The 21217-nt window shown below is 58.6% G+C and overlaps 1 protein-coding gene across 5 annotated transcripts; it reads left to right on the top strand.

Annotated features, from left to right (window-relative positions):
* The first annotated feature begins 3872 nt into the window (after window positions 1-3872).
* CAPN10 (calpain 10) lies at window positions 3873-15434 on the top strand. Of its 5 annotated transcripts, none has more exons than XM_081813261.1 (13): window positions 3873-4096; window positions 5394-5567; window positions 6321-6452; window positions 7639-7835; window positions 8601-8818; window positions 10405-10546; window positions 11291-11402; window positions 11734-11976; window positions 12448-12650; window positions 12818-13073; window positions 14383-14576; window positions 14768-14813; window positions 15052-15434. In XM_081813261.1, the coding sequence occupies exons 1-13, from the start codon at window positions 3971-3973 to the stop codon at window positions 15079-15081; spliced, it is 2073 nt and encodes a 690-aa protein (XP_081669387.1). In that variant the 5' UTR covers window positions 3873-3970; the 3' UTR covers window positions 15082-15434. The 5 variants fall into 5 exon arrangements, 4 of the variants coding, with proteins under 4 accessions (XP_081669387.1, XP_081669386.1, XP_030873335.1 ...); XM_081813260.1 differs by having other exon boundaries at window positions 3875-4096; window positions 11236-11402; window positions 11734-12014; XR_014143307.1 differs by lacking the exon at window positions 12818-13073 and having other exon boundaries at window positions 11236-11402; window positions 11734-12014.
* The last annotated feature ends 5783 nt before the right edge of the window (window positions 15435-21217 follow it).

Below are 21217 nucleotides of genomic sequence, written 5' to 3'. Positions count from 1 at the left end.
TGCCCCCCGGGCCAAGGCCAGCCATACACTTTGCATTCTTTCTCACTTAATCGTCACGACCACCCTGGGTCCTCTGTACCACGGGGTTTGCGGTTGACACAGAGGCCAAGAGCAGCCAGGAGAATCCTTGCGCAGGTGGCTTTAGAGTGGTCCAGGCTCTGGGCTGCGGCTCCAGACACCTCCTGGACCTGCTGGGGTGGCCGCCTGGGTTCCTGCCATCCCTGTGTTCTGACGGCAGATTTAGCTCTGGGATGGGCACGGTGGAGGCTGCGGGCCTGGCTAAGCTGGGGGGCTTTGCACCTGTACCCTCCCCTCATTTGGAGATTCCCAGAGAGAAGGCCTTGCCCAGAGGAACAGGTACCCTGTTGCCCGCAGGACCAGGACATTGGGCCCCTCTCTGGCCTCTGGGGGTGGGACCCAGGGCCTGCATGGTTTTGTGGGCCAGAGACTGCTCTGTGATTCAGACCTGGCCGTGTGACGGAGAGAACGCCTGCCCCTAGTCTGAGTCAAGGCATGTCCCAGAACAAAGGCTGTTCTTTTGTGAGGAGTCCCATGAGCTTCCTAAACTGACGGGGCACAAAGCCAGTCCTTCTACCAATTCCACAGGGCCCCCGGGCTGCCTCACTTGGTACCCCCATCCTGCAGCACCCTCCCTCTTTCTGACTCACGTGACTAGTCACCAAGCACCTTCAAAGAAACTAAATCTCGTTCTCCTTCGCTGGTTTAAAACCTAGGCCCCTGGGCTCACTCTCCCGCCCTGGCCTCAAAGACCTCCTTCCTAACCCACCGCACAGTGCGTGATCCCTTAAAATGAGAGCCCTGGGCTGCCCCCCTCACCACCCTCCCCAGGCTCCCACACCACTCGTCTGGTCCCTACACAGGCCACACTCCCAGCCCACCCCTCAGGACCTACGGGGGCCTTAACATGTGTGCACAGCTTCCCCGATGCTCTCTTCCTGAGTGTGGGCTGCACTGGGGGGACTTGCTCCCAGTGAAGGGAACGCGGCAGAAACGATGGAGGACATCCGAGGCAGGTCATAAAACACCCTGTCAGGAAGCCTGGGTGGCTCAGTCGGTTAAGCGTCTGCCTTCAAGTCAGGTCATGATCTCAGGGTCCTGGGATCGAGCCCCGAATCGGGCTCCCTGCTCGGCAGGGAGTCTGCTTCTCCCTCTCCGGCTGCCGCTCCCCCTGCTTGTGCTCTCTCGCTCGTGTGCTCTCTCTCAAGTAAATAAATAAAATCTTTAAAAAATAAAAAACACCCTGCAGCTTCTGCCCTCCCTTTCCCTCTGATGGCTTGCTCCAGGAGAAACCAGCCACCACAGGGTGAGAACACTCAAGCAGCTTCACGAAGGTCCACATGACAAGGAGCTGCAGTCTCCCGCCCCAGCCAATCTGCAGCTGATTCAGTTCTGGCAGACACTGTGACTGCCATCCCCTGAAACCCTCAGCCAGAACCACCCACCTGACGCCACATTCCTAACCCACAGAAACCGTGACATAATAAATATCTAAGTTTCTAAGTTTTGGGGTAACTTGATACACAGTGGTAGACAATGAATACAGGTCTCTGCACGATGTCTGTAGCGCTCAAACAAAATATTCAACTCAAAATTTACTCCACTGTAAAACTGTATTTACAATCTATGACCAGAAATCCAAAGGTGGACGATCCTAGGACCAACAAGCTCAGGGGCTCGGCGACGCCATCAGGCTCTTCATCTTTCTGCTCTGGAGTCTGTGTGTGCAGGCCTTTGTCTTCTGGCTCGCCCCCTGCGGTCACAAGCTGACTCAGCAGTCTCCATTACCACACCTCCACACACCAGCAGCCAAGGCTGGCTGCTGCGAGAGAAGGCGCCATCACGTGCCCTGGGTAGATTGTGGGAGACGCCCCCACAACCCCCCAGAGGACTGTTCCCTGTGTCCTGTTGCCCTGAGCTGGGGCACATGCTCCTCTCTAAAACTTCTGACCCTGAGCTAGGGAGAGGTCCAGGCTCCCCAGCTGACTTCAGCTGCACCAACTAAATCAGGTTCTTGCTGGTGAGGCAGGGACAGCTATGGAACGAGACAGTCCGCCAACCCAGGGCTGCAGCCACGGCCCAGCTGTTGCTGCCTGTCCCTTCACCTGGGGCACCTCCACTCTGCCCTCTCCTACTCTGGGTGATGTCTGGGCAGGACACTAGTTTCTAATCTCTGTGTCCCCATGAGAATGCAGGGTTACTACCCACTGAACAGGAAAGAGATGTAGGGGTTCAGAAGAGACAACCCCCAGCCCCAGCTGTGAAGTCAGAGAACATCCCTTGAAAAACAACAGGGAGTCATCCGGGCACAAGTGTGAGCAAAGTCACAGAGCACAAAACCTCCAGAGTAGTGATAACCTGGCGGGCTTGAGGGGAGCAGGCAGGGCTCAGATTCCATAGAACCCGTTAACACCCACAGGCTCGGGAAAGGAAATGGTCAGATGTGTGTTGTACATGTCCGCAGGAAGCTGCCTGCTCTCCAGACTTTGGAAGCCTGGGTGAGTGGCACAGATCCTGGGCTGGCCTCAGTTCTGCTAAGCACCCCAGTGTGCTACCTGGGGAGAACAGTCCAGCAGCCCAGGCCAGGTAGGAAGCTTGTCACTTACTCCTTCAGGACCCCGACGTGAAGCAGAGCCCAGGCCTTTCCGGATTCCCTTCAGCTACAGGGCAGCCGCCAGCCTCCCAAGGAGTCATCAGCATCTTCTGGGAGAGCTACCACCATAGGAATGCCACGAAGTCTTAGCATCCCAGAGACCGCTGTTGAGATACCTAGTTGTTTTCTAGAACCTCGACAGAGTGCCCTAGGCCCCCAAAACAGCCTGGTGGGTGGGGCTCACACAGTGTGACACTCTCAGAGGGAGGAGCTGCAGCCATCACAGGAAACTGGGGCAGAGGCTCCAGGACCAGTTCTCTCTCCTGGCAGTAGGTACTTGTCGGATCCATCGCAGGACTTGGATCGGACTACCCTTCCTATCCGGGGGCTGCGTAAAAGCAGCCTGGAACGCAAGATCTGAGTAATCCTAGCAGTGGCGGAGAGCTGCCACGAGAAGGGTTGAGGCCCCTTCTCCTCCCCTGCCCGACCCTCTGTGAAGGCTCCGGTCCCACTGAAGCAGGCTTCGGGGGGGCAGGCAGACAACAAGCCTCCGGCTGACTGCCTTCCGTGCTTCCCAGGAACGCGGAAGCACCGGTTCCTGCAGCAAGGGTGAATACTCAGGCAGGTCCCGAAATCCCTGTCCTCGCCTGCCCGCAGCTATAAGCGCACTTCCAGCAGGTCACTCACTGTCCAGCCCACCAGGACCATATGCCCGGTCATCTGCAGCCTCCTCCCCTGCCCCGCTAAGGACCAGCGCGTCTGATCCCAAGTGGTCTCGAGACAACGTCCCAGGCCCGGCAGGCCCTCCCCGCGGCCGGGTCCCGCCGGGAGCCCAGCCCTAAGCCACCGCAGCAGCTCGCAGCCGCCGCCGCCGCCGCCGCCACCGCCGCGCGCCGGGAGGAGAGGCGCATTCTGGGAGGCGGCGCTGCCTGCTGGGACCTGTAGTCCGCGGCCCGATCTCGGCCGAGGAGGCCTCTCAGGTCCCTTCAGCCCCAAGAGCCCGCGAGTCCAAGCGGGCCCGACGCCCCGGCACAAGCTGCACCGGCACGAGGACACGATGCCCGTCGGAGGGCCGGGGGTCAGTCGCTGCTGGGTCAGTTCCCCAGACCCCGCCCCGGAAAGAGAAGAGAAGCCGGGGCGACGGCGCCGTCTCGCGAGAGCAGAGCTCGGGAGCCACGCCCCCTGAGGGACGCGGACTTCCGCCGCTCGAGTGCGATTGGGCCGCTGTGTCACGTGGCCCGGCGGTTACCGCGGCGACCGAGCGGGCGCGCGCGGGACCTGCGGTGGACTCGCCTTCTTTCCGGAGCCGCGCTCGGCGCCGGGGGCGCGGGCAGCCCATGGGAGCCCGGGGCGCCCAGGATGCGGGTGCCGGCCAGGGAGCTCTTCCGGGACGCCGACTTCCCCGCCTCGGACTCCTCGCTGTTCTCCAGCTTCTCCACGCCGCTGGCCCAGTTCCGCGAGGACATCACATGGAGGCGGCCCCAGGTGGGGCTGTTGGCGCGGGTCTCGAACCTCGGGTCGGGCCCCGAACCTCGGGTAGGCGCCCCGCGCGCTGCCTCCGGCGGGGTGCCGCTGCAGCCCTCGGGAGCGGGGGGTCCCTCGGTAGGGAGCCACCGCGGAGCTCCTGGCCCGCGCTCTCGAGAGCTCGGTTCCGAAGGCGGTTCGGGGCAGGGCGAGACGTCCGGTCCAGCAGATGCCAGCCCTGCCCCTCTGCTGCTCCGACGGGCGTCTATCCGGACTGAGCTTCTGGACTGCGTGGCCCCCCTGGCCACAGGCGGTCCTGCTCTGTTTCTTGTGTTTGCCGGGATCGACTATGCTCATGATCTTCTGGAAGGGCAAGGCTCTTTGGACTCCGTGCGCCTGCATTTTCACATGTGAACGCTTGAAGGCGGCGATTTAAAGGGACGCTCTGGCCTAGTGCTATGTTGGTATCTTTAGAAATGGTTTATCTGCTGAGTAAGACTTCTCAGGAAGGGCCCTCCCCTGCCTGCAAGTACACAGTCTTAATGGAGACGTCTGCATGGTCACCAGTCCTCGGAGCACTTGGCTCTGGCCACAGAGGTGCTTGGGCAGCACGGAAAGTGCCAGCTTGGTGTGGAAGGAGGCAAGGGCCAAAGCATGAAGTCTTATAGGTCGTGCCAGTGGAATTGGGGTTAAAAATGCATTTTAGGCACAGTGGGAGGCCAGTAGAGGGTTTTAGTAGAGGAGCAATTTGAGTGGGTTTGTGTTTTAAGAAGCTCACTTTTACTGCTGGCAGGGAAGTGGATTAAGGGCAGGAATGCAGTGGTCCTAGAGAAAGGTAAAGGGGGTCAGGGTAGTCTGGCAACCTTTAGGATGGGGCTTTGGAGTGGATGGATTTGAGAATTAATTTGGAGGGGGATTAATAAGTTTTAGTAACCGATTGGAAGTAGAGGGTGAGGATAAAGCAAGGATCAAAAACGACTTCGAGATTTTTAGCCTGAGCACCTGGGTAGATGGTGGTCCTGTTTGATGTGCTGGGGGACAGTGGGAGGTGGGGGACAGCTAGGGATGGAACTCTTGCGTTGCGTTTTGCTCTCACAGGTGTGAGCAGAGCTGTCCACAGGCAGGTGGGCATGACAGTCAGGTGCTCAGGAAGTTCTGGGCTACAGGACCCAGACATCAGGGAACGGGGACCATAACAGGGCCCAGGGCCCCGAACAGTATCTCAGGAGAAAGTGGGTCTGAAGAAGAAGACAAGGCTTGGAATTGAGACTTGAGCGACCCTAACATTTCCCAGTGGGTTCAAGCGGTTCCCTGGCAGGTGGCCTGGGGAAGCAGCAGGTGGCAAGGTGAAAGGACAGCCAGGAACATGTGGAACCATGGGAGCCAAGAGGGGACTGTGGGGGAGTGCAAGGGGACAGCCACTGTTCTGATGTTGCGAAGCGTCAGGGAAGACGAGAACAGAGAGAAGCCCGTTGGATTTGACAACGCAGAGGTGACTGGCTGGGAGGCTAGAGGGGCCTGTGCTGAGTGAGTGGGAGGGAGGAAGTAAGGACGGCAGCATTTTCGAGAAGTCTGTCAGAGAAGGGAATACTCAAGGGGAGATAATGCAGGGGGGACAGTATCTTAGAGAAGATGGGGGTTCTCTCTGCTCTATGCTGGTGGAATTCTCCCTGCAGGGGGGAGGAGGCGGGGGTCATGGGAAGAACCCTGGCTCTAAAGGCAGGAGAGGGGGTCAGGTGGGGGTTGCTTCTGAGGAAGCTTCTGGCAAGGTCATCAGCTCAGAGGGGCGTGGGCAAGGGCAGGAGCGTGGAAGTGTTAAGAAGAGAGGGGGAAAGGGGAAGGTAAAAAGTAGTCTGGGTTTGGGGAAGTTCAGCCGGATTCCAGCAGTATGGAGGATCCGTCTGAGATTTGCTGTTGTGAGCTTAAAGTGAAATCATTTTCTAGGGCAAGTTAGCTGTTTCGAGAAGGGGGGTGGTGAGACTCATCTAGAGTTGGGGTTTTGCCACTTTAGGAAGGTGGACAGAGAGAGACAGGGACCCTGGGACCTAAGCTGGACGGGGTGATCTAAAGCCAGGAGGGACTGACAGATCGGGGCTGTGAGAGGCCAGCTGTTTCCCCTCCCCTCTTAGGCAATGTGGGTGACCAGGAAAGCTCCTCCCCGGTGCCTGTCACCTAGATCCTGTCTTCTTAGTTTTAGAGACTAGCCTTCAGGCATGATGTAACTGGGTGATACTCTTTATTCCAGGAAATCTGTGCCACGCCCCGGCTGTTTGCAGATAACCCACAGGAGGGACAGGTGAAGCAAGGGCTGCTGGGAGACTGCTGGTTCCTGTGTGCCTGCGCCGCCCTGCAAAAGAGCCGGCACCTCCTGGACCAGGTACCGTGCGGGGTGGGCAGCTCTTCTGCTGTCTTCCTGTCTGCTGTGCACAGGAAGGAAGCAGGAAGCAGGGCAGCTGAGCCTCCTGCTCTGTGGGCTCTGCTTGGTCACCCGGCACGGCTGGCAAGAAGGGAGAGCTCTGCTCTCAGGCCACAGGGGCTCCGAGGCGTGGGCACTGTGTCCCCCTGTCCCCAGGGCTCCAGCGTGGGGGCTTCCTGCCCTGCTCTGCCCTCCTGAGCCCTGGGTTCTGTGCAGGCAGAGCTGTGTGTTTGGGATGCAAAGATGAGCGCACAGCCGCCTAGAGTAGGAAGGGTCGGCGGAGGGGTCCTATGCCCTGGTTTGCAGTAAGTTTCCCTAGCTAGTTGGTTTTTTGTTTTTTTTTTTAAACAGGTTTTGAATATAAATTGGCAAAGGGTGATTAAAACTGTTTCGGATGCTAGGCAGATAGAACAGGTGTAAAAGGCCTGCTCAGAGTGCTTCTCCAGCATTCACAGCTTTGTTTGGCTCGCTGCTAGATGTCACTGATTAATGCAGCAACAGTGAAAGTGGTGACCTGTTCCGAGCTACTCCCATGTCAGCAGGCCCCGCTAAGCGCACTGTAGTTGCTGGCCTTTGTTCTCACAGGCCTTGCTGGCTTTGACCCTCGTTTGCAAACGAGGATGCTAAAACCGTTGTTACCATGTTCGTGGCTAGTAAGTGACAGAATCAGGACCAGACAAGTCTGTGTAGGTGCAAAGCCCACATGTGTCTTATTCTGGGTGAGAACTCCAAAGCCGGCAGTGAATGCATTGGGTCCAGGCGCTGGCGGAGCTCCCGAGGCACCCCACCTACCCCCACAGCTGGGGTCGTCTGCAGCCAGCTCTGTCAAGAATTGCCTGTAAAAGTCAACGTTTGTTTTGGATTCGGGTCGAGTGCTAATTTGGGACAGTAGGACATCATGGTTGGCTTTAAGCTTTTAGAGACACTTAGCTCCCTCGGTGTGGTCCTAAAACGTTTTACCAAAAAGTCTGTTAGTTTTCTGTGTGACGACTGGGTTTTGTGCCAACACTGACGTCCGGCTGCGGAGCAGAGTCGGGCCCCTGGCAGGGCAGCAGGGTACCGTGGAGCAGCTCTGGTGACGGCGCGTGGGAAACACTGTGTGGTTTGTCTCTCATGCTCTCCTTTTGCCTTTCCCTGTGCGTGGTAGGTCTTTCCTCCAGGACAGCCGAGCTGGCATGACCACACATACCGCGGCTCCTTCACCTGTCGAGTTTGGCAGTTTGGACGCTGGGTGGAGGTGACCATAGATGACCGTCTGCCTTGTCTTGCAGGGAGACTCTGCTTCTCCCGGTGTCAGAGAGAGGATGTGTTCTGGCTTCCCTTACTGGAGAAGGTCTACGCCAAGTACGCGTGCTGGAGGCTGGAGGGGCTGGGCCGGGGTGGGCTGGGGAGTCATAGCTGCCTGAGGCCGCCCCTGGGGAGCATGTCTCCGCTCTCCTTGGGCTGCAGCACCCTCCTCAGTCCCCGGGACCTGGCAGCCAGGCCTGCGGTGGGACCGAGCTGTCTAGAGACAGAACTCTGAGACGAGGCCTGTGGCGTGCGTCTTCCCCCGGCCCATTCCCTTTCCCCGTCCTTGCTTCAAACTTGGGCCCGAAGGCATCACTCAGCACGGCAAGCCGTGGGAGGGGTGAAGCCACCCAGGTCTCAGTGCTGCTTGAGGCCGTGCCCCTCACCCCGGGTCTGAATGGGAAAACTTCCCTCTTGGAATGCAGCGATGAGCCTGCAGGAAGAGGCTGCACGGATAGGCAGGCCTTTGTACGGAGGGAGTGAGGAGGGCCTGCGGGGATGTCGGCGTGAGCGCCTCCGTCCCGGGGCGAGGGTGGGGTTTGAGCCTGAGAAGTGGAAGAGTGGCTGTTCACAGCCTCACGCCCCACGCCGCCTCACTTTTGTGTCCGCACTGGAGGCCGCAGGGTGTTGCTGGGCTGCTGTGCTTTCCGGCCTTTGAGGGTCAGATGACGTCTGTACTTAGTGAGGACGAGGCAGGAGTAAAGAGAAGCGATTGAAGTGGTGGGTGAGGTGATTTGGGGGTGTTGCAGACGCGGGGATGGAAGAGAGGCAGGGCGCCATGCCCCAGTGCCAGAGGCTCACTCCCTGTGGTTGCCCCCCCAGGGTCTATGGGTCCTATGAGCACCTGTGGGCAGGGCAGGTGGCGGATGCCCTGGTGGACCTCACCGGGGGCCTGGCAGAAAGGTGGAGCCTGAAGGACTTGGCAGGAACCAGTGGCCAACAGGACAGGCCTGGCGGCTCGGAGCACAGGACTTGCCGACAGCTGCTCAGCCTCAAGGACCGGTGTCTGATAAGCTGCTCGGTGCTCAGCCCCAGAGCAGGTAAGGCGGCAGGCAGACGGCAGCGGGACGGGCCTGCGCCCCCGGGCACCCCCACAGCCCCCACAGCCACGCAGGGGCTTGTTCTCGGGGCCCCGTCAGGACTGAGTGGAAAGCAAGACGTTTGTCCTTCAAAGCTGGCGTCTGGTGTGTGACCTCCCCTGCCGCCTGTCCTTCTCCAGAGGGAAGGTCCTTCTCCCTTGACTTTCTTCTTCCTCCTCCCTGACTTACGAGTAGGGCGAGGCTGGAGCGTCTGCCAGGGCAGCCGCCGCCCGGACGCTCGAGAACCTGGTGGCGGCGGCATCTCCGGCCTGGCTGGCAGCCTGGCAAAATCAAACTCAGGTTTTCATTTGAGTGATGTCCGCGCTCGTTAGAGGAAGTTTCTTGAAAGGAAGAAACCCCGCCCACAGAACTATTTTTCCGTGGCCCTCGCGGCTTTTCCACAAACAGGCGTGTGTGCCGCACACGACATTGCGCTCTTGGGCGCCCGCACACCGCCTTGTCTCATTCCGTCCCCGAAGCCGCCGTGTTTTCTTACGCTTTCCCTGAATGCCGGGCGATTTCGCACATTACAGATGGCATTACTGAACGTTTTCACGGTTGACAGCGTTCACATTTAGGATGATTTTCATAATGGGGTTTTTGGCCCAAGAACACGGACACCGAGGTCAGCGGGTGCGTGTGGACAGCGAGCGCTGCCGACGTGGGTGAGGGGAGGTGAGGGAAGCCCGCAGACAGCCGTGCAGACCGTGCGGGACACGGCGCCCGAGCTCTCCCTGAGAGTGGGGCAGGGCTCATCCTTAGCGCTCCGGGCTTCGCGGACACCCCCAGGCGGAGGGGGTGCTGCTGGTGTGCAGCTGGATCCCACGGAGGTGTCCGCGCAGACGCCCGGAGTGGTGGCTACGACGCCATTCCAAATAAAGCTTTTAAAGACGTTCCAGAACTTTCTCCTTCTCCCTGGACCGCCCCCCCTTCCGCAGATGGGGCTCCAGGCACCATCTGGCTCCTCCCTTTCCACGTGGTTTGACCCAGGGCTCTGGGGGCTCTGGCAAGTGGGGTTGTTTGCTCTCTGGGGCCTCCAGTCTTCCCCCAGCAGCGTTTGGTCCCACGGCCCCCGGCCTTGCGTGCCCCACCCCCACCCCACGCGGCCGGCCTTGCCAGGAGGAGACTGCTCTTCCTGCCCATCCCAGACCCGTCCCAGGCCTGCTGCCGACGACGCTTATGGCCGCACGCTTGAGAACCGGCCCAGCACCGGGCGCCCTGCGCTGCCGTATCGGCCAGCCGGCTGTCCTCACTCGTCCACCCAGGCGGGGACCAAGGCCTCGAGAAGGGAAGGACCTGCCAGGCCCTTGGCAGCGGGGCCACAGTCCACACCCAGGTCCTTTGCCGTGGCTGTGCACTGGCTAAGGCCGCTTCTGAGCTCACTTGTCCACAGTGGTCAGGAAAGGAGCCCCAGTGGCCCGTGGGGATCTGGGTGTTGCTGTGGCCACAGTCGAGTGGGCTAGAGCATCCCATGGGGAGGGAGACAGACCTGTGCGTCCGCCCGGTTTGGGGACTTCCTGCCCACAACGAAGCTGTTCCTCACCCAGGTGCCAGGGAGCTGGGGGAGTTTCATGCCTTCATTGTGTCCGATCTGCGAGAGCTCCAGGGGCGGGCTGGCCAGAGCATCCTGCTGCTGTGCATTCAGAATCCCTGGGGCCGGCGTTGCTGGCAGGGGCCCTGGAGAGAGGGGTGAGTATGGGCGAGGGCCAGGGCTGTGCCACCGTCAGCGAGGGGAGAGGGCTGGGGCCCCGAGTGGCAGCGGAGAGCCATCGCAGCCATGCGTGTGCCCCGGCTAGTTTGTAGCTGGTCAGCGCAGTGCGCGGTTGGTCTCCCACAAGGCCCCTTGGCATCTGCTTGTGGTCCCCCGGGTCCGGTGTTTGGCCCTAGACAGCCCCAGGAGGCTGGTTTAGTGCTTGGCGCCGGGACCGAGGCCGCCCTAGGCCCTGGGCTCCTATCTTGAGGGTGCCCACGGAACGGTGGATGCCCGGTCAGACTGCGGGTGACAGGGACATGTGGGATGCCCGAGTCACAGTGCTCAGCCCAGCTTTAAGGCCTTTACTGACGCCAGGGACCAGGATTGAATGAGGGCCCTGGGTCCACTCCCCTCGGCCGACCGCAGTTGGTCAGCAGATCCAACCCTGGCTCCTGAGTGCAGGAGGCTGGTGGCAGTTCGGTGTGAGGTGATCGGGCACGTCCTTCATTGGCCTGCTCATGGGCACAGCCCTGGGCAGACGTGTCCGGAGGCAGGAGCCTCAGGGAAGGAGAGAGGGGATTGCCCCGAGGAAGGGCCGGCAAGAAGCTGGCAGGGCACAGGCCTCCCCAGTCAATGCTGTCAGCTGTGGGGTGAGGGGCTGCCGCTGAAGTGAGCTGCCTTCCAGGGGCGAAGGGTGGAGCCGGGTGGACCCAGCCGATGAGTCTGAGTTGCTGTCCCAGCTGCAGGAAGGAGAGTTCTGGGTGGAGGAGGAGGAGTTCCTCCAGGAGTTTGACGAGGTCACCGTTGGCTTCCCAATCACGGAGGCCGGCCACCTGCAGAGCCTCTACTCAGGTAAGGGGGAGGCCTGCACCTGAGGGGAGGCCGCCATCACCTGGGGTAGGCCCTTGGGGGGCGACAACCCACACGGCTCTGCCCTCTGAGGTCAGGGCTGAGCGGCCACCGCATCCCCCTAGGGGCTCCTGGGCACGACCCTCGCCCCAGGCCCTCTTCTACTTCTGTGTGCGGAGAGATGGCTTCATCCCCTGCCTTCCCAGGCGGCCTCAGGTGGCGGGAGACCATGGGGCCCCCTCCTGTAGGGTGCTGTAGCCGGTGGGGGTGAGAGTGGCGGGGCAGCCCGCGTGGGAGCCCTTTCCTGAAGCTGCTGTTGCTGGCTCTCCCCTAGGAAAGGCGCTGTGCCACACTCAGGAGCTGCCTGGGGCCTGGGTCAAGGGGCAGTCGGCAGGAGGCTGTCGGAACAACAGCGGCTTTCCCAGCAACCCCAAGTTCTGGCTGCGGGTCTCAGAACCGAGCGAGGTGTTTGCCGCTGTCCTGCAGAGACCCAGGGTGTGCGCCGCAGGCCGGGCAGGCCGGGCTCGGGCTCCGGTGGGGGACGGACCTGCTACGAGGAGCCCGGCCAGCTTCCTGGGTGAGGACTACCAGGCCGTGGGCCTGCATATCTGGAAGGTAACTCTGCCCTGGGCCCAGCTCCCTGCTCAGGGTCTGGGGTTGCTGGGACACGAGCGACTGCCGGGAGCCTCTCCGACCTCATCCTCCGGGGTCGCACACCCGCTGGAGCTCCCACAGCCCCAGCTCCGCCCAGCCGGCGTCGTCGGACAAAGGGAGATGAAGCAAAAGCAGCCCTTGGCCGACTGGCAGGAGGGAGGGGGGCACGGCCCTGTCTAGACCGGTCTGCTCTCCCCCAGAGCAGGAGGACTTGGACCCCGGGGTCGAGTGAGAGCCCTGGGTTGGGGGCACTTTGAGCCGGGCCCCGCCGTGCTGGGGAGGGACCCACAGGTCTGGGTGCTGTCTTTCGTTAAGTCGTTCGAGAGGCCCTTCTGCTGGGCGAAGGCGGTGGGGCCGGTCTCCGGACGGTGGCACACAGTCCTCCTCTGTGCAGGTGGAGAAGCGGCGGGTCAGCCTGCCCAGGGTCCTGTCCACGCCCCCCGTGGCCGGCACCGTGTGCCATGCCTACGACCGGGAGGTCCACCTCCGCTGCGAACTCACGCCAGGCTACTACCTGGCCGTGCCCAGCACCTTCCTGAAGGACGTGCCAGGGCAGTTTCTGCTGCGGGTCTTCTCTAGCGGGAGAGTCTCCCTCAGGTGAGAGGGGCAAGGAGGGACTCTAGGCTGTTCTCCCCCGAGGGCCCGGCTGAGGAAAGGGGAGCGCGGCCCCGGGCAGCGTCCTACAGGTTTGCGTGTATTCGCGGCCCACGGCACAGGCCTGGAGCGTGCTACCAGCCGCCCTCCCGTGTGTCTCTCCCGGGCAGTGCCATCAAGCCGGCGGCCGGGAGCCCTGCCCCTGGGGAGGCCCTGCCCGCGGGCGAGTGGGAGACCGTGCAGCTGCGGGGCTCCTGGAGAACTGGCCAGACAGCAGGGGGCAGCAGGAACTTTGCCTCCTACCCGAGCAACCCCTGCTTCCCCCTGTCGGTCCCTGAGGGCCCAGGGCCCCGCTGTGTCCGTGTCACCCTGCGTCAACACTGCCAGGACACCCAGTGCCACCCCATCGGCTTCCACGTCTTCCAGGCAAGTTCCTCCTGCACTGGGGGGGCCGGGGGGAGGTCCTCAGAGACTCTGTGTCCCCACCGGTGGCCGGGTGTGACCGAGGCCTGGACTCGGTCATGTGGGCACAGTCGGCTGGCCGGTCCCATGCAAGGTCCACGTCTCGGTTTCCTGAAGTCTGTAATTCACTGGGGTCCTGGGTCAGCTCACACGGCCTCTTGGCCACTCCCCCAACTCAGGACGACGGTGTCATGAGGTCAGTTCTGCTCCCCAGAACTGTGCCTCCCGCCCAGGAGACCCGATGGCGTGCCCCGCCCTTCCCCGTGCCCCACACCCCCTGGGGCCCCTCCTCTGGAGAGCGGGTGTACCCTGGGGGCCAGGAGGAGGCCCTGGCCCAGGCTCGCTGGGCAGAGCGGGAAAGGGAGGGAGGGAACCACACAAGACAGTGTGGGGCCCTGGTGGGCAGATGCCAGTGAATGCTCAGATGGTTCTCGGGCCAGAAAGCTGTCCTGGGTGGAGAGGAGCGGGTCCTGAGGCCCAGGTGGGGCCTGTACGTCATAAACACCACCCCGAACCTCCTTCCTCCACCTCAGCCTCTCTCGTTGTGCTGTGCTGCAGGTGGGACACCTTAGCAGACCTGTGGTTGAGGGAAGGGGGACAGGCACAGTGCCAGAGGTCAGAGGTCGCAGGCCCAGATGCCATGGTAATGAAGTGGCTCCCAGCCCACATGTGTGTTCCTCCTTGGGGCCCCACTTCAAGATGGGCTTGACGGACTGGTGGGTGCCCGAGGAGGGCATGGGCCCACACGATGGCTCCGTTGTGGGGTGGGTGCGCTCCGCCTGGGCTGCAGATGATGGGAGGGAAGGGTAGGCAGGTCTCTGAGAAGCTTCTGTACCCTTGGGAGGACAGGGCCTCTGCGCTCCCCAAGAGCGGAGGGCTCATTCTGGAGTCTTGCCCCGCCCGGGCTGCCAGCTGGGGCACCAGGAGCTCTGATGAAAGTGCCAGCACCAGGAGCCAATCAGGTGACTCGGGACGGAGCCCTGGGCAGTGGTGCTGGTGGCGGTCCCCCAGGCAAGGGCCGCCCGCCTAACAAGGGCCGTGGGGCCTCGGTGAGCGGTGAGCCCAGCTTGGCAGGCTTGGCAGGTCTTCCTCTGTGGAAAACGGCAGGTGTGTGACGTGGGAGATCCAGGCGGACGGCCCCAGGCTGGTCCTGACCCCAGACATCCCAGCCTCAGAAAGGGGGGGAAGCCCCGAACTGAGGAAGGAGAGCAGCAGGGTGGCCGTGGCGGCCCAGTGGACAGGCCTCCGCCGTCTGAGTCCGTGCGTCCCCCAGGTTCCGGTGGGGAGCCAGGGTGCGCCCGGCCTGCTGCTCCAGGAACCTGTCCTGAGCTGCGTGCCGCATCGCTACGCCCAGGAAGTGAGCCGGCTCTGCCACCTGTCGGCAGGGACCTACCGGATCGTGCCCTCCACCTACCTGCCGGACACAGAGGGGGCCTTCACGGTGACCATCGCCACCAGGATAGACAGGTGGGGCTTCAGGGCTGGGGGCCCTCAGTGTACGGTGTGCACCTCCCGTCGTCGCCTCCGCCCCGCCCGCCCGGCTCTGACCGTCCCAGCAGACCGGCAGGGGAGCACGTCAGCTTGCAGGGGCCAGGCCGGAGAGCGCGGCCGCTCCTCGAGCTGGCGGCCAGCCGGGCTACCTGTCCTCTCTCCTGCAGGCGCTCCATTCACAGCCAGGAGAGGCTGGGGCAGCTCCTTCAGGAGGTAGGTGTGGGGCTTGGGTCAGGGCTCGGCACCGTACTCTGCCTGGGGGCCGCGTTCCCGCAGGCTCCTCCCGGGGGCTGTGCCGCAGGCCGGTCTGTGCCCTGGGACACAGGCACCCTTGTCTCTTGCCAGGAGGGCCGGGAGGCTGGGGCCACAGTTACACCAGGGCAGTGCGGCCAGGTGCATGAGGGGGCGGGCCCCCGCCGCCGCCCACACCTCGCCGTCTTCCCTCCTGCAGGCCTCCTTCATGGCAGTTAGGAAAACCTAACCGGCTGACCCCCCGTGTCAGCTCTGGCGACTGGGGGTTCCGAGGGGCTCCCTCACGCGGTGCCACCAGCCTCAGCACCGTGGCGGCCGCGCGTGCTCGCAGGTCCAGGCGAAGACCCCGGCCCAGGGGGCAAGTAGCCCGGGGCGCAGCAGGTGCTGCGGGGAGCGCACACCGGGCGTCTCCGTTCCACGCGGCTAGGGCGCAGAGCTTCCCGGCGACCCTGCACAGCATCTGCGCCTGGCCCCGGAGAGAGGCCCTACAGCAGATGAGAGCATAGTATGACAAATCTTGTTTAGGACTGTTCACGTGCAACATTTTTAGGAAGTAACTTTATAAATAAACGTGAGTGCTGAGTGGTTGAGAGACAAGCCGTCTCGGGTGGCGGGGGGCTCGGCCCGCTCTCGCTGAGGAGGAGCGGCAGGCCCGGACCCTGCCTCCCCGGGGGCCCCCGCCAGCCGCTCCTGCACTGGGGGTGGCCAAGGCCTCCGGGACGGGCCGGCTGGCCTGTGAGGCGGGCGCAGCGGGTGCTGAGGGGTTTGGAGGGCCGGGGAGGGGTGGGCACACGGGTACAAGAGCAGGAGGAAGGGCCTTGCCCCCGCTGGCTGCCCGGAGACACCCCGAGGGGCTGCCAGCTGCAGCTGTCTGCTCCTGACGTGGGAGGAGGCGTCCCTTCAGGCCCCTGGGCCCCTGACCAGTTGGACGCAGTAGGCCCTGATCTCAGCCGGGCCTCTCGCCCACCACCTCCCATTTCTCTGACTTGCCAGCGCCCTGTTGTCACCGTCACCCAGGTGTCCAGCTAACGCGCCCCCCTTCCAAAGGAGGGCAGGGGGCCGGTCCCGAGAGAGCTGCTGCCCACTGCCCCACCCCCCTCCACATACGGCAGGACGTCTCTAGAAGGCAGGGCCTGGCCTTTCTGTGGCAGAGGGGCGGGATCAGAAGCTGGTGGCGCTGCGTGAGTGGCCCTCACTGCAACCCTGTGACCGGTTCTCTGGGGCCGAGTGAGGACAGAGGAGGGCCCCCAGGATCTGCAGCCTCTTAGATGGGAAGGCAGCCTGGAGGAGGCAGCCAGCCACCAGCTAAGCGGGGCTTCGGGGCCCGGCCACGGCCGTGGGGCGCAGGCAGTGGCCCCTGTGCTGGAGGAGGCGGAGGGTGTGGCCCAGCACGTGCGCCCTCCTGGCCAGCAGCCCCCGGCCCGCGCCAGCCTCGTCCTTCCTTCACGTGGCTCCTTGAGCTGACCTTGCCCCCAGGGCATCCTCAGTGGCTGCCTGGTTCCCCTCGGCAACGCCACCTCCTGGCCCAGTGACCTCCAGAAGTAGCTTGCGTTCTCTGGGCTTCGGTGTCTTTGCGGAAAACGTGTCCGGGCTCTGGCCACGCTCGATGTGTCCCGTGTCTGGGCTCTGGCTCTCTGCTTTGCCCTGGAGCCCTTGGCCTGGCTCGGCCTGCGGAGTGGGTACCAGCTTGGCTCATCCTGCTGAGGAAGGGAGTGATGGAACGTGGACCTGTGCCCCCACCACCCCACAGTGAGACACAACCCCCCCCCCAGGCATCAGACACCTCCAAGCTCCGCCTCTCTTCTCATGTCTGCCGTCGTCCCCCACTCCCAGCCCGATGCAGGATGCACCAGCTGAGCTGGGGGTACAGACCACAGAGCCCCGCAGGCTCAGGGCCGGCCCACAGCTGCCTCACCCTTCTGCCATGTTGACTGGTATGGACTGGAGCCCCCCCGCCCCAGCCCCGGCCTGCAGCTCCAGGAACCCCAGCAGCCACGGCTGGCCACACCAAGGGAATCCCAGCGGCCAGGCCCCAGTGGAGTCCTGATTCTGTGCACCTGCCAGTAGGGGACTGCGTAGCGTGAAGGGCCTCCCCCTGCGTCCGGTGGCCCCGGCCGACCCGGAAGGGTGGGTTTGGGTGTGTGCAGCTGAGAACAGCACCTTTTCAGCCTTCCCGGCAGACGTTGCCCCACATCACCTGTTCGGGCTTCCTTCTCCTTATCACTTCCTGCTTCAGGCAGGCAAGCTGTGCCCTCCCCGTGGGAGCCGTGTCCTGCCCAGTCCTGGGCCTGGGTCTGCTCTCATTGGCCTCGCCTGCGCCCTCCCCCAGGCCTGGCTCAGCCTTGGGGGCGTCAGGTGTTCTGGGGTGAGTATCAACATCCTGGTGCCCTGGGCGCAGTAGTCAGGGAGGGGGCCTGGCCAGGCAGGGCTTCCCAGGTGAGAGGCAGGATGGAGCTGGGTGAGCAGGCCCAGGCCAGCCAGGATGGGGCAAGGTTCTCAGATGCTGCAGGCCCCTTCCTCTGTTTCTCTGTCTCTCCATTAATAGTCATTTCTTTCTTGCTCAGTGTCCCATGTCTGCGTCATTTGGTCTTACTAGATTTTTTTTCTTCTCTAATATTTAACAGATGGAAGCTAGATTTGCTGCCTTTTGAAATGAACAGAAGAGTCACTTTTTTCCTTGGGACACTTTGGTGTCTTGGGGACCCCAACACAAGGCCTTGGACATGGCTGCTCCATCAAGGAGATGCTGTTTACTGGTTTTGAGGATGAGTTTTAGGGGGCAGGCTGGGCCTTCCAGCCCCCAGGAGTACTCAGCTCTTCGGCTCGGGCCCAGTGCCCACCTGGGGGACCTGAGCTGCAGGGCTCCGGCTGGTCCTCTGATTCCCAGCAAGTGCCATCTGTCAGCACAGACAGTGGTCACGCGTCTGGCCTGGGAGCCTGCTCACTCGGGCCCTGGGGGATACGCGGCATGGAAGTTTAGTCACCAGGCTTGTGCACGGTTGCCTAAAGCACCCCCCATCCCATGCCTGCCCTCCCCCCACCCCCACAGGGCCAGGGCTCAGGCTTTGCCCATCCTCAGCTGTCTGTCCCTTCCCAAATCACCCAGGAGGAGAGGCTGATAGACAAGAAGACCGCCCTGCCTTGGGCTGGGCTGGCTGCTCTGTCAGGGGTCAGTCCTGGTCCCCTGTGTGTTCGTGGGGCCTGGACAAGTGTGATGTTGGGGCACCGGGATGCGTGTGTGTGTGTGTGTGTGTGTGTGTGTGTGAGATCTGATTGATGTGCTCTCATCCCTCATCCGCCAAGCCCCAAAGAGAAGACCCATCAGCATCAACATCCCTCTCTACCCTGCTCCCCCATTCCTTCATTCTGAAGCCCCTCTGAGCATGTGTGGGGTGTTATGGATGTGGCCAAGAGGCCCAGCACACCTGCCCTTGAGGCATGCACAATCCATTAGGGATGACTATCTGCACACAGGTCATGTGGATACTCCTGATGGTGAGGGACAGATGACACATGGGGGTGGTCCTTGACCAGCCTGGGGCCAGCAGTGCAGGGCAGGGGCTGACAGAGGAGCTGGGCACCCGCAGGGAATGGAAAGAAGCTCTCTGTGCCTACGGTGTGGGGAGTAGGCTCAGAAAATGTGGCAGGAGCTGAGGCTAGAAAGGTAGGTAAGGGCCTTGAGGTCCATTTAAGGAGCTTGGGTCTTATGTTTTGGGTGGTAGGGAGCCACTGCACAGTTGTAAGCAGGGTCTGATGTGTGTGTATTTGACATCTCTCTCTCTGGTCAAAATTTCTGGATGGGGAGGGCACCAAGCAGAAGGCTGTTGCAGACATCAAGGGAGAGATGATCATGTCCTTGCCGGACGGGAGGTAGTAGAGGCAGAGACAAGAGGTCAGTGTTGAGGTAGAGTTAGGAGGCAAAATCAATAGAACATGATGCTTGATGGATTATTAATTAGATCAATCACATAAATCAGCATGAGGAGAATTGATCCCTTCCAATCCATGAACATGGTCCATTTTTTGAGGTGGTCTTTAATTTCTCTCAGCAATATTTTGTAGCTTTGAGCATAGACATTTTATACTTTTTCTTAACTACTTTGTTTTCTGACACTTGCAAATGATATTGTATTTTGAAAAGGGTTTTATTTTTCCAGTTTATTGCTAGTATATAGGAATACATTTTTTGTATATTAATTTTGTGTCCTATAACCTTCCTAATTCACTTATTAGTTCATAGTTTTGGGGTTGGATTTTGGTTTTGGGTTTGTTTGTTTGTTTTTGTAAATTCCTTAGGATTTTCTATATACACAATTATGTCGTATGTGAAAACAGAAAGTTCTGCTTTTTTCTTAGCTGAATGCATTTTTTCTTGCCTTATTTCTGCTGGCGAGGACCTCCAATACCATTTTGAGTAAAAGTGGTGAGAGTCACTTTCCTTGTTCCTGATCACAGTGGGAAAGCATTCAGTGTTTTACCGTTAGGTGTGATTTTTTTCTGTAGGTGCCCTTTGCCAGACTGAGGCAATTTTCTTCTATTCCTAGTTTGCTGAGAGTTTCTATCATAAACAGATGTTGAATTTTATCAAACGATTTTTTGCATTTATTGAGAGGATTATATAAATACTCCCCTTTATTTTATTAATGTAGTCAATTATATTGGCTGACATAGTAATGTTAAAATAAACCTTACATTCCTGGGATACTTGTTTGTGATGTATTATTTGTTTTATATATTGCTGGATTCGGTTGGTTAATATTTTATTAAGGATTTTTGTATCTGTGTGCATACATGATTTGATCTTTATTTTTCTTTTCTTATAATATCTTTGTCCAGTTTTGAAATGAGGGTAAAGCTTGCCTTTGAAAATGAATTTATAAGTGTTCTCCTTCTTTATTTTCTGAAAGTATTTAGAATTGATATTATTTTATTCTTAAATGTTTGATAGAATTCATCTGAGTCATGAGTTTTCTTTGTGGAAAGGTTTTAAATTATGAATTCAGCAACTTTAATAGATATAGACTACAAACACAGATATAGACTATTCAAATTTTATTTCTTGTACAAATTTTGGCAAGTTGTGACTTTTAAGAAATTTGTGCATTTCAACTGAGTTGTCAAATATATTTGCATGAAGTTAATAATGTTCTTTTATTATTCTTCTAATGTTGTAGGATCTTGATGCCTTCTCTTTCATTCCTGATATTAGTAATTTGTGGGGTATTTTTTACCTTGATCAGTCTAGCCAGAGGTTTATCAGTGTAACTGATCTTCTCAAAAACAAAACAAAACAAACTTTCATTTTATTGGTTTTATCTATGTTATTTTCGTTTTATATTAAATTTCCACTTTTTCTTATTTTCTTTCTTCTACTTACTTGGGTTTAATTTGTTGTTGTTTTTCTCCTAGGTTACCAAAGTGGACTCTTAGATCAATGATTTTAGACCTTTTCTCTTTTCTAAAATAAGCACCCAAAGCTACGAATTTTCCTCAAAACATTGCATTAGCTTTTCTCACAAATATTGATAAGTTGTGTTTTCATTATCATTTAGTTCAAAATATTTCCTAGTTTCCCTTTGATTACTTATTTGACCCTTGAGTTAATTATAATTATGTGTTTAAGTTCCAAATATTTGGGCACTCTTTAGATACCTTATATATCTTTTTGTTATTTATTTCTAATTTAGTTGTGTTGTATTTAGAGAATATACTCTAGATAACTTAATTCCTTTTCATTGTATTGAGACTTGTTTTGTGGCCTAGCATTATGGCCTATTTTGGAGAATGTCCACACGTGTACTTGAAAAAAATACACACTCTGCTGTTGTTGGGAATGCTGTTCTCTTAAGTATCAGCTTGGATAAGCTGATTGATGTTGTTCAAGTCAGCTATATCCTTATCAGTTTTTCTCAGTTACTGAGAGATGCGTCAAAATAACCCATCATTGTTGTGGATTTCTCTATTTATCTGCTAGTTCTATTAATTTACTTCACATATTTTGAATCTCTGTTACTAGGTAATACACATTTAGAACTGTTAGACATTCTTGACAAGTTGATGTCCCTTTTTATCTCTGGTAATATTCTTTGTATTGAAGTCAACTTCGATATTAATTTACCCATTCCAACTTTCATGAAATTATCATTTGCATTTTCTATCTTTTTCCATTCTTTCATTTTGTTTACTTTTAACCTATCTTTATGTTTAAAGTATGTGTCATTTAGATAGTATATTATCACTTTTTGCTTCTTTAACCTAGTTTGAAAATCTTTGCCTTTTAATTGGAGCATTAGACCAATTACATTTAACGAAAGTGTTGATGTCGTTGGGTTAAATCTACCATCTCGCATTTGTCTTCTATTTAT

The sequence above is a fragment of the Leptonychotes weddellii genome, chromosome 3 (assembly GCF_054177405.1).
Source record: "Leptonychotes weddellii isolate Sample4059 chromosome 3, ASM5417740v2, whole genome shotgun sequence".
Lineage (NCBI taxonomy): Eukaryota > Metazoa > Chordata > Mammalia > Carnivora > Phocidae > Leptonychotes > Leptonychotes weddellii.
The sequence above is the reverse complement of the archived record's forward strand: the minus strand, read 5'-3'. Positions and strand labels throughout refer to the sequence as shown.